Source organism: Polistes fuscatus, unplaced genomic scaffold (genome assembly GCF_010416935.1).
Source record: "Polistes fuscatus isolate 324 unplaced genomic scaffold, CU_Pfus_HIC Scaffold2, whole genome shotgun sequence".
Lineage (NCBI taxonomy): Eukaryota > Metazoa > Arthropoda > Insecta > Hymenoptera > Vespidae > Polistes > Polistes fuscatus.
The window spans coordinates 3,500,374-3,512,016 of record NW_025113096.1 but is presented as its reverse complement, the minus strand read 5'-3'; the positions used below and the strand labels follow the sequence as shown (position 1 = coordinate 3,512,016).

General features: G+C 36.2%; 1 protein-coding gene and 1 long non-coding RNA gene across 2 annotated transcripts in view; one reads left to right on the top strand and one right to left on the bottom strand.

Annotated features, from left to right (window-relative positions):
• Nucleotides 1-548: 548 nt before the first annotated feature.
• Nucleotides 549-11,643, top strand: part of LOC122517096 — a 202,366-nt gene continuing 191,271 nt past the window's right edge. Inside the window, exon 1 of the mRNA XM_043635467.1 lies at nt 549-1,060. Coding sequence (XP_043491402.1) covers nt 1,028-1,060 — 33 coding nt within the window. The 5' untranslated portion in view covers nt 549-1,027. The remainder of the gene's footprint in view (nt 1,061-11,643) is intronic.
• Nucleotides 4,426-8,228, bottom strand: LOC122517097. Its single transcript, XR_006303732.1, has 3 exons — nt 8,143-8,228; nt 7,489-7,635; nt 4,426-4,608 (listed from the first exon to the last, which is right to left on the bottom strand). It is a non-coding gene; the product is annotated as an uncharacterized LOC122517097 (long non-coding RNA).

The window sequence follows — 11,643 nt, the reverse complement described above, 5'->3', positions numbered from 1 at the left end:
ATTCCTATCGACATTTACGAATAACTCCGTTTTCGATAAGTATACCTAATGAACGTCGTCGAATAATTTAGCAAGTTTCGATCGAATGACACTCAACTTACTGCTGCTGTTACCATCAACCCGATGATATCGTTATCAAGAGATATAATATCGACATTTATAATAAAACTATCCAACTCTCTCATTCGTTGATAAAAGTTTTATAATATTTATGATAAATACGTTTAAAAAGAAAAAAAAACATATATATATATATATTTAAATGAAAAAGAGAGTTAGAGAGAAATTGAGATAATGATGATAATATTTATATTAAAATAAATAAAAAATAAACACACCGAGACACACTTTTGATACGATTTGTCAGATCGATGACGGATGACGACGATGATAAAGACGACGATGATGATTGATGATTAAACGAAACGTCTTCTTATTTGGTATTAAAGTCTTTTGATAATTTCGGTACTCGCCGCTCGAGGTTGTAAAGCGCGCCATCCGCCACTCGAATCAAATATGGCCGCGCCCACGTAGTAGTAGTCGCGCGTTGACAGTCGAAGACGGTGGTAGTAATGTTTTGGTCTCTACGCGGCGGGGTACCATTATTTACGTGTGCCGTCTCGTTAAATCGCGATAATAATCGAGAACCCTCTAACCCATTATCGAGTTTGAATTATTAACGAGACAAACCTCGATAAACGATTTTATTCACAATTTATGTATATATATATATTATTTTACCCCCACCCTTCAACCCACCGCCACCGCCGCCATCAATTTTTATCGTTCAACTTTTTGGGATGTTATTTTAACGAAAGAAAAAGAAAGATCCAGAGGAGAATTTATTATAACTTTGACGAAGTAAACGAGGAAAAAGAAAAAAATAATTATTACTGGACTGATAATCCGTTGTTTTGAGAAAAATACAAATGTAAATAACATCGATCTAATATTCGTTAGATCGTTGGACGCCATATTTTTTGTTCTTTTTCTCTTTTTTTTTCTTTTTCTTTTTCTTATTTCGCCGATGAACCTCGCGATTCCACGCTTTTCTTTCAAGGTAAGATAACTTTTACTTTTTATTTCGTGGAATATCGAATTATCACTTATAACTATTAATGTTCGTATGATTTTAATTATATTTATACTTTGTTTTTTTTTGCCTCTTTCTTTCTTTTTTTTTTTATTATATCGATCGTTTGCTTAATCTATTAAATTAATAATAAATTATGTGATTGTCATTGTCGCATAGATGTAATATTATTAGAATTTAAGCCAAAGGAATTATGTATCTATTTGGGTTGGAATTGGATCACGAAGTATTGATCAAGGTAATTAATTATTTTAGCCATGTCTATTTAAAAACTTGATTTGCTAATATGATTAATTAGATTAATTGTATAGCTTATGATAATTGATTAATATAGATTAATAGATCTAAGCATTTGAATTATGAAAAAGTCATAATTTATTTCATAAAATCTAGGCTACAAAAATATGCGATCGTTAAGAATTCATTTTAAAGATAAATAACCGCCACACACATATACGAAAGTAATTCGTATATTCCAATCTCTTTTTTCTAGTGTTATAGCAAATTTCCATTACTTCGACCTACTCATAAACGTTTTTATATTTTCACGAAATTCACTTCTAGACGAAATTCAAATTCTATTTTTACGATTTATAACAAATCTGTAACGATTATCGATTATTAACGAGACCCACATACACGTTTGAGCTCATCTTCGATCATTCCAAATGTAAATTCATTCGCGTTATCATTTTCATTAAACTTTTATCATCTCGCAGGTGTTCCCGAAGAAAGTCAAGGTAAAAATCGTGCCACGCTAGCGATTAATTTGAACGAAAGATAAATAAAAAGGGGATGATTTATGATTGCAAACGAATGAATGACTCTAATATAATTCCATTTAGCATAAATGATACATAGAGAAATATTACGTGAGAAGAAAATAAACAAATGACTTCACGTATTTACGTTCCAAATATATATATATATATATATTTTTTATATTTCTATCTCTCAATTTTTATACTCACATATTAATATTCGAAATCTCTCTCTGTCTCTCTTTCATAAAAGATTATAAGAATAAAACGATAAAAAAAAATGCACGAGCATATTTTTTGTAGTAGAGAAAAAAAAAACAAAAAGAAAAAAAAACAGTCCATTAATTACCGTCTAAAACGATCCTAAAAAATGTTCTGTTTCGAAAGAACAACAGTTCTTTCTAAGAGGTAGATCGAATATCGTACGGTTCCACAAAGTTCATATGGTACGAAAGAAGAGAAAAAAAAGATTTTGTTTCCGTTTACGGTCCACGCGAATGGGTAGGTAAAACGGCGTAGCGGGTACGTGCTAAGACAGGGGTCACCGGTATACACCTGCCCTGGAGCTTCCAGAGCGCGATAATATAGGATTCTGATCTTCAACGAGTAATAGAGAGAAAGAGAGAGAGAAAGAGAGAGAGAAAGAGAGAAAGAAAGATGCCAGGGCCGGTATCTTCTTCTCCTTCTCCCATTCTCAGCTCCTCCCGCTTCTTCTTAGCTTCCCTTTCCCCTTTTCCAGCTTGGGAACATAATGCCGTGTAGAGCAGGTACTCATAACGCCCGGCGAACCCGTTGAGATATAGCCCGGGTAGTGTTTCAATCGCCAAGCCACGAACGTCGACAATGATACGTGCGCGTATGCAAAACGTATTACAATATTGGATAGCCGGACTATGCATCACGATAGTCGAAATAAATCATCCGCGAACAAGCACCGACGTGGCTCTCTTAACGGGGGGGAGGCTTAAATAATTTACCGATTTTTCGATTGCACGACCCTCGGGGTCGCAACCATCGTAGCGCGTAAATCCCTTTGACCGGTATCTAGCATCTTGCTTCTCTCTCTCTCTCTCTCTCTCTCCTCTTCTTCTATCTATCTATCTTTCCTTCTTTCACGTTTTCTCTTTTCTTTACGTTTCTCCATCTGTTTAGCGAAGAAAACATTCCCGGATGCTGGAAACCGAGGGAAATCACATGGTCCTCGTTAAAAATCCATCTACGAGAATCGTCGAACGGAACTCGTGATATTTTATCGAAAAGTCGTCTTTCTCTATTTTAAATTCATGTACACTTGCATACTTACATTGCGCTGCCTTGATAGAACGTGAGTTATTTCGTGTAAAGTAAGAGACGCGGAAGAGAGAGAAAGAGGATCGATCGAACTTGAATCAATTTGATTTAACACGTATACACACACGTACATAGGTGTATATTGTAATACAAGTTCTTATAAATTTATATCTTATATATCCGCAACTATATGTATATGAACACATTTGAAACGAATATATGCACGTAAGTATTACGTATAGTACTTGCGTACACGTGTTTTATCTTTCGTTAGTGTAATTTTGAGATTCTCGGTAAAAATGTAATCTCCCATCATTTACGATGATGCGTCTATCGACTATATATATTCATATGTATATTATATATGTGCCCATAATTATGAAATTGGTCTTACAAGTAAAAATTAAAAAAAAAAAAAAAAATAAGTTTATCAGAGTTATTTCACACCACATTATATTTTAAACTAAATTAACTCAATAAAATTTTCACGATATTGTCGCAAATGAACCGTTAGATAGTGTTTGTTATTTCAATATTATATAGAATTCTGACTTACAATTAGACAAATCATTTTCATAATTATGGTCACACATATCTCAGAAAATCTTCTCTTATTTTTTTGTACAAATAATCGGATAAGCAAGCCTTCTTGATTTTTACTTAATTCTTATTCACGTTGGTTAGATATTCTATAAGAAAGACTTAAACCCAGATGAAGGAGAGAAGACGAGAGAGAGTAGAGAAAAGTAGAGAGAGGAAGGGTCGTTCAAGCGTACAATGCCACTTGATCCTTCGACCACTGCCTGGTGCGTGTACTCTTCTCTCTCTCTCTCTCTCTCTCTCTTTCTCTCTCTTAGGCGTTATAATGGTCGAGCGCATAATATAGAGGGTAAAACGCGGTACACGTACGCGATATGTGGGGCGGCTAACAATGGAGCACACCTGAGCACGGGCCGGTGCGTTTGAGATGGCTTTTGAAGACGGTAAGAAAGAGATAGAAGGACACTGTAAGGTAAAAAAAGCAGAGAGAGAGAGAGAGGGGAAAGGTATCGCATGAGAAGGTGCACCGCTATGAAATGTAGGGGAAAGAAAAAAATGAAAGAAGGATCGCATCGAGATGGGACGTGTGCAGGAAGAGGAACAATGCTTTTCAGCTTCTTCTTCTTCTTCTTCTTCTTCTCTTATGCTTCTTCCTCGAACTCTTCTTCTTCTTCTTCTTCTTCTACGTCTCTTCTTTCTTACTCTCTCACTTATGTTATACTACCGTTCATTTTCTTTTTCTTTTATTTTTGTTCTTTTTTCTTTTTTCTGGGGTGCCAGCCATTTGTTCATGAAACACCAAAAGGGCAGCCTCCGCATGTGCATTGTACTCTCTCGATTAGGGTTGCCAACCGACCCGGATTGGCCGGGATTGCCTCGGAATCGAACTTGCTGTCTAGAATCCCGGTTTAATGTCAAACTATCCTGGAATTTTAGAGAAAGTTATCAACCAATATCGTCTATTTTTTTTTTATTGCACACGATTTCGTGTTAATCCGTTGAATATTCGTCAAACGTTTGTTTTTCTTATTACTATTTCAAGCCAATAGGATATATGAATAGTTCACGGGTCTTATCGATTAGCTCAACTTTTTAAATTTTTTCATATTTTATTATTAAAACATTTCATTAATATTTAATTTAAAATCAATTTCATTAATCATTAGGCTTAACATCATTAAATGAAAACAATTACTATGATCCTTCAATAATTAATGATACAGTAATACATATTATTCATATATATTTTCATTTTGGGTAATATGTTTAAGAATTATCTTGTCAGAAATTATTGGAAACTTACACACACGTGTCTCCTTTTCTTTTTTTTTTTTGAAAGTATGCGAAACAAATTCGCGAGTTTTGTTTAACTCGTAAATATCGCGTTTTGTCGTAGTTACTTTTTTCATCAAAGATTGTTTTTCTTTTTACTTTATTTATCTTCTTTCTTGTTAACCAGTCGTCGCGGCGTCATTCATTTACAATACAAAAAAAAAGAAAAATCATAAAGTGTTCTCATTGTTAGAGAATAAATAATCACGACGATTAACATTGATTTTCTTCGTTGTTAATAATCGATTCTATGTAAGAATGTAAAAGAAAAAAAAAAAGGAAAAAACAAAATATTCAACGCGTTAAATGTCTCGTAATATCTCGATAAATTATTTGCTCATTGTAATAAGGATTTTCTATCCAACGTGAAAGATATTAATTTGTTATCGTATTTGTATTCTCTATGTATCATTTAATAGATTATTCTCGTTAATGACACCGTACGTCCTCGACTATACATATTTTACACGTGTCTCTGTCTATCTCTCTCTCTCTCTCTCTCTCTACCTCATCATATTGTGCACAGTGTCAATGAGAAGGATGTCGTTAACACTCTATTAACTGAAATTTACATATGACAATGCAACTAATGTTTATTTAGACATGAGATAATGCGCATCGAACGAGAGAGGGGAAAAGAAAAAAAAAAAAGAAAAAAAATATCTTTGATCAACGAAGCGCAAAAAGGTTTTTAATGTCTATAATAATGTATGCAATTGATCGGTGTATGTTAACGCGCAAACAGTCGCTGCTTTCGAAAGGCGTAATGATCATCGATCTCATAAGTAATAAACATAAAGCCGACAAGTTGCATAATATTGCCCACAAAGCTCTCGTATTCTCTATATTCTCGTCGTAACATTGTAAAACTCGATTGTCACCGAAACATCGAGGAAAAACTCTCGATCGGAACAAAATTGTTTCATTTACACGGGTATTTCGTATCTTTGTTTTTAGATTACGTTTCTCTCTCTCTCTCTCTCTCTACCTTGCGGCGACTACAAAGCTTGTGTTACATAATCGCACGCAACTCGTATCGCATCTCGATCAAAAAGTAACACGCGTACACGTACCTACACTGAAAGAGAGAGAGAGAGAGAGAAAGAGACAGAGAGATACGTATACACTTGTCCGAGCAAAAGCGTTTTTGCTTTGATCCGTCTCGTGGTTTTTTTCGCGTTAATTTCTTTTTCTATTTCAATTAAACAGATAAAGAGATAGAGAGAGAGAGAGAGAGAGAGAGTGAGAAAGCGAGATCATTAACTACTACGATCCATTAGCTCACCGCGTTAGAATTTAAACCATCGATGATGGTAATTACGACTATTAGTGGGAGTACGAGTGACAGAAGGAAAGAAAAAAAGAAAGAGAGAGAGAGTAAGAGAGAGAGAGAGAGAGAGAAAGAGAGAGAGTAAGAGAAAGTAAAGGAGGAAGACGACGAATAGATGGATTGATGGTTAAGATAGAAAGACAGACACGGAATCCAGCTACCGACGAGAATCGCAATGATACGCCAACGATCTCGACTTGTTCGTGTATCGGCTAAGAGAATTCTCCCCGTTTCGTTGGATTTAAATTCCATAGGCGAGTTTGCTGCGGGCGCCGCGAGAGACTAATGACTGTTCCCCGTGATGGTGAAGTAGGATATCGTGTTTATTGGTCGGTAGATAAAGAAACAAAGTCACTTTTGCATCCAACCCCACTATATTCTCGAATTTTTATAGAGGAGAGAGAGAGAGAGAGAGAGATAGAAACGTTTCTTTTTTATCCCTGTTTTTATTAATTCCTAACACACCCCTACCAACTCCCATCCCTTCTCTCTCTCTCTCTACCCCACCTCAACCCCATTACAAATCGACAAAGTTTCTCTGCACGTATTTAAATCGTTCAATATATATTATATAAAATCGAACGGATTTTCTTTCTTTTTTCTTTTTCTTTTTTTTTAATCCATCTTCCTCTTTTTTCCGTTCGAAAGAAAAAAAAACCAGACAGACGTCGCCAGTTTATATCGTATTTTATTTACAACCAATCGCGCGAGATGAAGTTTAAATATTAATTTCTTTTTTATTTCTTCTCTCTTTTTTTTTTTTTTTTTTTCATCGACACGAGTCTAGAGACGAATAGTAATAAAATTGATATAGATAGGAATTAAAATGAAGTTATTCTTGTTGTGAGATCGGATCGATTAATAATTATATTATTATCGTTTAAATATTATTGTGACGATAATTTATCTCGATATAGAAAAAGAAAAAGAGAGAGAGAGAGAGAGTATCGATATATATGATATTTGTTCTAGTTCATAAAAATTAGACGATTTTGATAAAATATTAATGCACAATTTCGACGATTAAAATGAAAGAAAATGATTTTTTGTTGTTCGTAATAACCTTTTAAACATTTCGATCGACTCGGTAGCAACTGCTTACGTCACGCTACAACGACGAACAATGGTAAAGCTTAGCGTACCTTGAAATTCGAGGTCTTAGGTCGTGAATCGTTCGTCTTGCACCTTACCGTCGTCCATCGAGACGCGTAACGGTGCCCGTTAAAAGGCCTTTTCAATCTGCACACTCGTTTACGACGACGATCCTACGCCTTGTCCGAGTCGGGACTCTTCAAAGAGATCGCTCACGTACATACCAATATTCTTCTGCTTGCCCCGTGTATCGATAAGATCAAGAAATCGAGAGAGAGAGAGAGAGAGAGAGAGAGAAAGAGAGAGAGAGAGAGATATTCTATTGATTTTAATTTATTTCCTTTTTGTTTTAACATTTCAGTCACTCATATGCCAAATCAATTAATTTCGCTGAACAAAAAGTATACGATACGAATAAAATAATAAATATTGTATCATTTATTATTAAACGATCATAAAAATTAAATAATTAAATAATTAAAGAAATTTATTTTGAATATAAAAAATTCAACACTTTGATAACGAAATTGTAAACAAATTTTGATAATCGAGTTAATCGATTTGGCTTGTGAAAAATGATTTATCTCATATTATAAAAAGAATCTAACTAATTAATTACAATTGATAAGAGAATCCTGCTTGGTTCTCAGTATTTCGTGTGAAAAGTATAATCCGAAAAATCAGTTGCAAAGGTATTTACTTACCTACGTTGTACATACGTCGTGTATAGGGTAAGAAGAAGAAGAAGAAGAAGAGTATGAAGACGAGGAGGATGAGATGTATAGAGAAGGTCTCTCTCTCGACAGAGAGAAGAGAGAACTGCATAATAGGGGCCGGGCTACCAGTTTAACAATCGCATAGAAAGATGCCGCGCGGCATGGCAGCGGGACCGTTTTAGATTGAGGAATATTGGGGTATTGTGGTGGAGCCACGGTTAGCGCGAACATGCGTCAGTGTGCGACTGTGTATGAGCATCTCTTTGACAATGGGAATCCCTGTGGGTGCGTTAATTCGTGCCGTATGTGTACCAAGAGATCTCGATGCTTGTGGGAATATTTTGAAGAAGGGAGAAGGTGAAAACAGGATGAGAGAGTGAAAAAGTAAGAAAGAGAGAGAGAGAGAGAGGCCAGTATATGTGTATATGTGTGTATTATGCGTGTGTGTATGTATGTGAGAGAAAGAGATGGGTAGTAACGTAAGAAAAGGGGGAAGAATCTTCTTCTTCTTGCCTCTATTGTTACATCTCGCCGATATTATCGGACGTACACGCGATGCATCCTCTGTCGGTTCGTTGCCGCCGACAACGGACTCTCGAGCCTTCTCAAAGGCTCGTTTCTTTCCAAGAGCAAGTTCGTAATTGCCGCGAACGAGCGAACTCGAATAAGAAGAGCACCGATCTTGGTGCAAACGAATTTTCTTTAAAAGAAAGAGAAAGGGTATATACGTGTATGTGTGTATTCGTATATATATATATATAATGCATATACTTATACGTTTATTGGTATGGGATTTACTACCCGATTTGGTACGATCGACACGTTCCCGTCAACCGCAAACTCTTTTCCACAGTAATATTTCATCATTTCGAAACCCGACTACACTGCTAAGCCAGGTCCGAAGTGTGTCCGTTCAGTTTCGTGAAAAAAGAAAAAATAAAACGTTTACCCCAGCTTGATGAGTTTCCATTAGCAAATCAATCGGAAATCCATCAGAATCTAGAGTTTACTATTTTAGATTCGATCAATTGTTGGTATTTACTTATATTAAGGGGATATAATGAAATCCCGATGAGATTTTTCTTTTTTTTTTTTCATTTCGTTAATTAAACTCGTGTTTATCTCGTACATATGTATACGTATCGATAACGTACTTTGAATCGTTAATATTTTTCTAGATTTTTAACGTTTATTTTCATTTCATCTATGTGCGAAGGAAACAAAAAATTGCGTTCGATGTTTTTAAATAAAAATGTACACGGGGAGGAGAGAGGAAGGGAGAAAATTGATTCGTTTACATATCTAAATAACGATTTTGATTGCTTCGTATCAGAATCTTGTTCGTGATGTCAACAATATTATATTATATTTGAAAGACAAGAAATATACTTTGAACGACGATTCTATTTTATCTTTTTTCTTTATCCAATCTCTCTCTTTGTCTCTATAGTTTAAGTTTCTAATCTCCGTGACGAATATTATCGAAGATATAATGCGGTGATCGGTCAGGGGATCGTTCACCTGGAAAAATATTTTCCGATGGCGACGAAGAAACGTTCGGACGTGGGAATAATTTTAAGGTCAAAAGAAGAGCTCGAAAATAAGATCGAGAACACACACACACACAGATAAAGAGAGAGAGAGAGGGAGAGAGATGAAAAATAAATAAAAAAATAAAAAAGAAATAAAGAGACACGCGTAGACGCCTGTTCTGAGAGATCGTCGTAGTGTGTGCAAGAGCACACAACAACACAACCATGACTCTGGTGAAGTCGCCCGTACCTCTCTTAACATAAGAGAGAAGAGCGCGCGCGCCCATGCAGTTTGTAACGCAGCAGAGAGAACAGGTATTCCGCCATTGAAATAAGGTAACGTCGCGAATATGAAATATACCCCGTTGTACAACTTGATAATCCGTGGTTACCATAAATCCTGAGTGATTATCCGCGTGTCTATTTATAAGCCTTGTGGCATCGCCCTCGTCTCTTCCTCCTCCTCCTCCTCCTCCTCCATCTTCTACTCCTCCACCTCCTCCTCCTTCACCATTTCTTCATCCTATCTCTTTCTTTCTTTCTTTCCTCACATTTTCTCCTCCTTCAACGCTTTTGTTCAGTTTATTCTCCCATAGCATGGTATTCCCCCATCCTTTTGAAGATGAGAAAAAGAGAGAAAGAGAGAGAGAGAGAAAATAAGAGGATCTTACCTAAGGACGACGTAAGGACTCCAAAAGGCCTCCTCTTCTTTTCTCTTTTCTTCTCGAATCTTTTTCTCGTACCTGTACGACGTACACACGCGTCAAGGATTTCCGTGTCGCGAGTTTTACGCCGCGCGAGATACGGCCGATAGGATTAATCGGCTTACGAAGGGAACGCTTACCTCGAAGAAGTCGCGCGAAGAAGCCCAAGTCTTAGGATGAAATCGAGAGGAATGGGGGAGGTGGTGAGGGGAAACGCTTGGGGGGGAGAGGGGAAGATGAAACTCCGCGATTCTTTTTTCATATTCGACGGAACCGTTCGTTTCTTTCTCGCCAGAACAAAAACGACTCCGTCGAGAATTATTCCGAAAGGAAATGCAATTTTCTTCTCTATATGTAATTTATTCTTAAGAAACGTTATTTAATGTGTTCGTAAAGCAACCATTTTGAAATACGAATTTGTTCGGGATTTTAATGAAACGTTAGCCGGTTCCTTATCTGAATAGAAATATTTTTTTTCCATTACAATGAATAAAATATCAAAATAATTTCTAATTATATCTCTCCTACATAATACGTGTAACGACGTATGTATAAGTATATGCAAAAAAAAATGTTTAAAAAGTTGAAATATCTCTCTGGCAGCCATGCGCACGAGTTTTGAATTGCGACGATGAGAATGATCGAACTTGCTGTAATGAATTTGCGCGAAAATTGCGGAAAAAAGGTAATGAATGTAACGAGTTTCTCTATGTAGGAAACGACTAGTGTTGTACGCTGTTAATTAAGAAATGGTAGAAGATAGAAAGGAGAGAAGGGAATGAAGAGAGAGAGAGAGAGAGAGAGAGAGGGTGGTGGTGGTGGTGGTGGTTGTGACGGAGCAACGAGAAAAGCTAGTTATTAAATCGAGCGAATACCGGTATATATCTACCTCTCGATATAATACCGGTCGCGAGCCTAGCATGAGAAGAATCTTTCGAAGATTACGGAGTGTCATCGATCGATAATCACGAATTTATCTCCGAGTTCGACGATTTTCACATCTCGCTTTTCGATTTTTCACTATCCTTCCATAACGCGAATGACTCTTCTTCCACTCCGAGACGACAGAATATGACGAAACGATCTTATCCGAAATATACGATACCGGCGTCTACGTATTCTATGGGATATAGTAGAAAGAAAGAGAGAGAAAGATATAAAGAATCTTGGTTTAGCTATCTTTTCTAGGCAAAGATATACTTTCCTGAAATATTCAGTAGATCTTATACGAGAATACTATCGTATCGTACTAC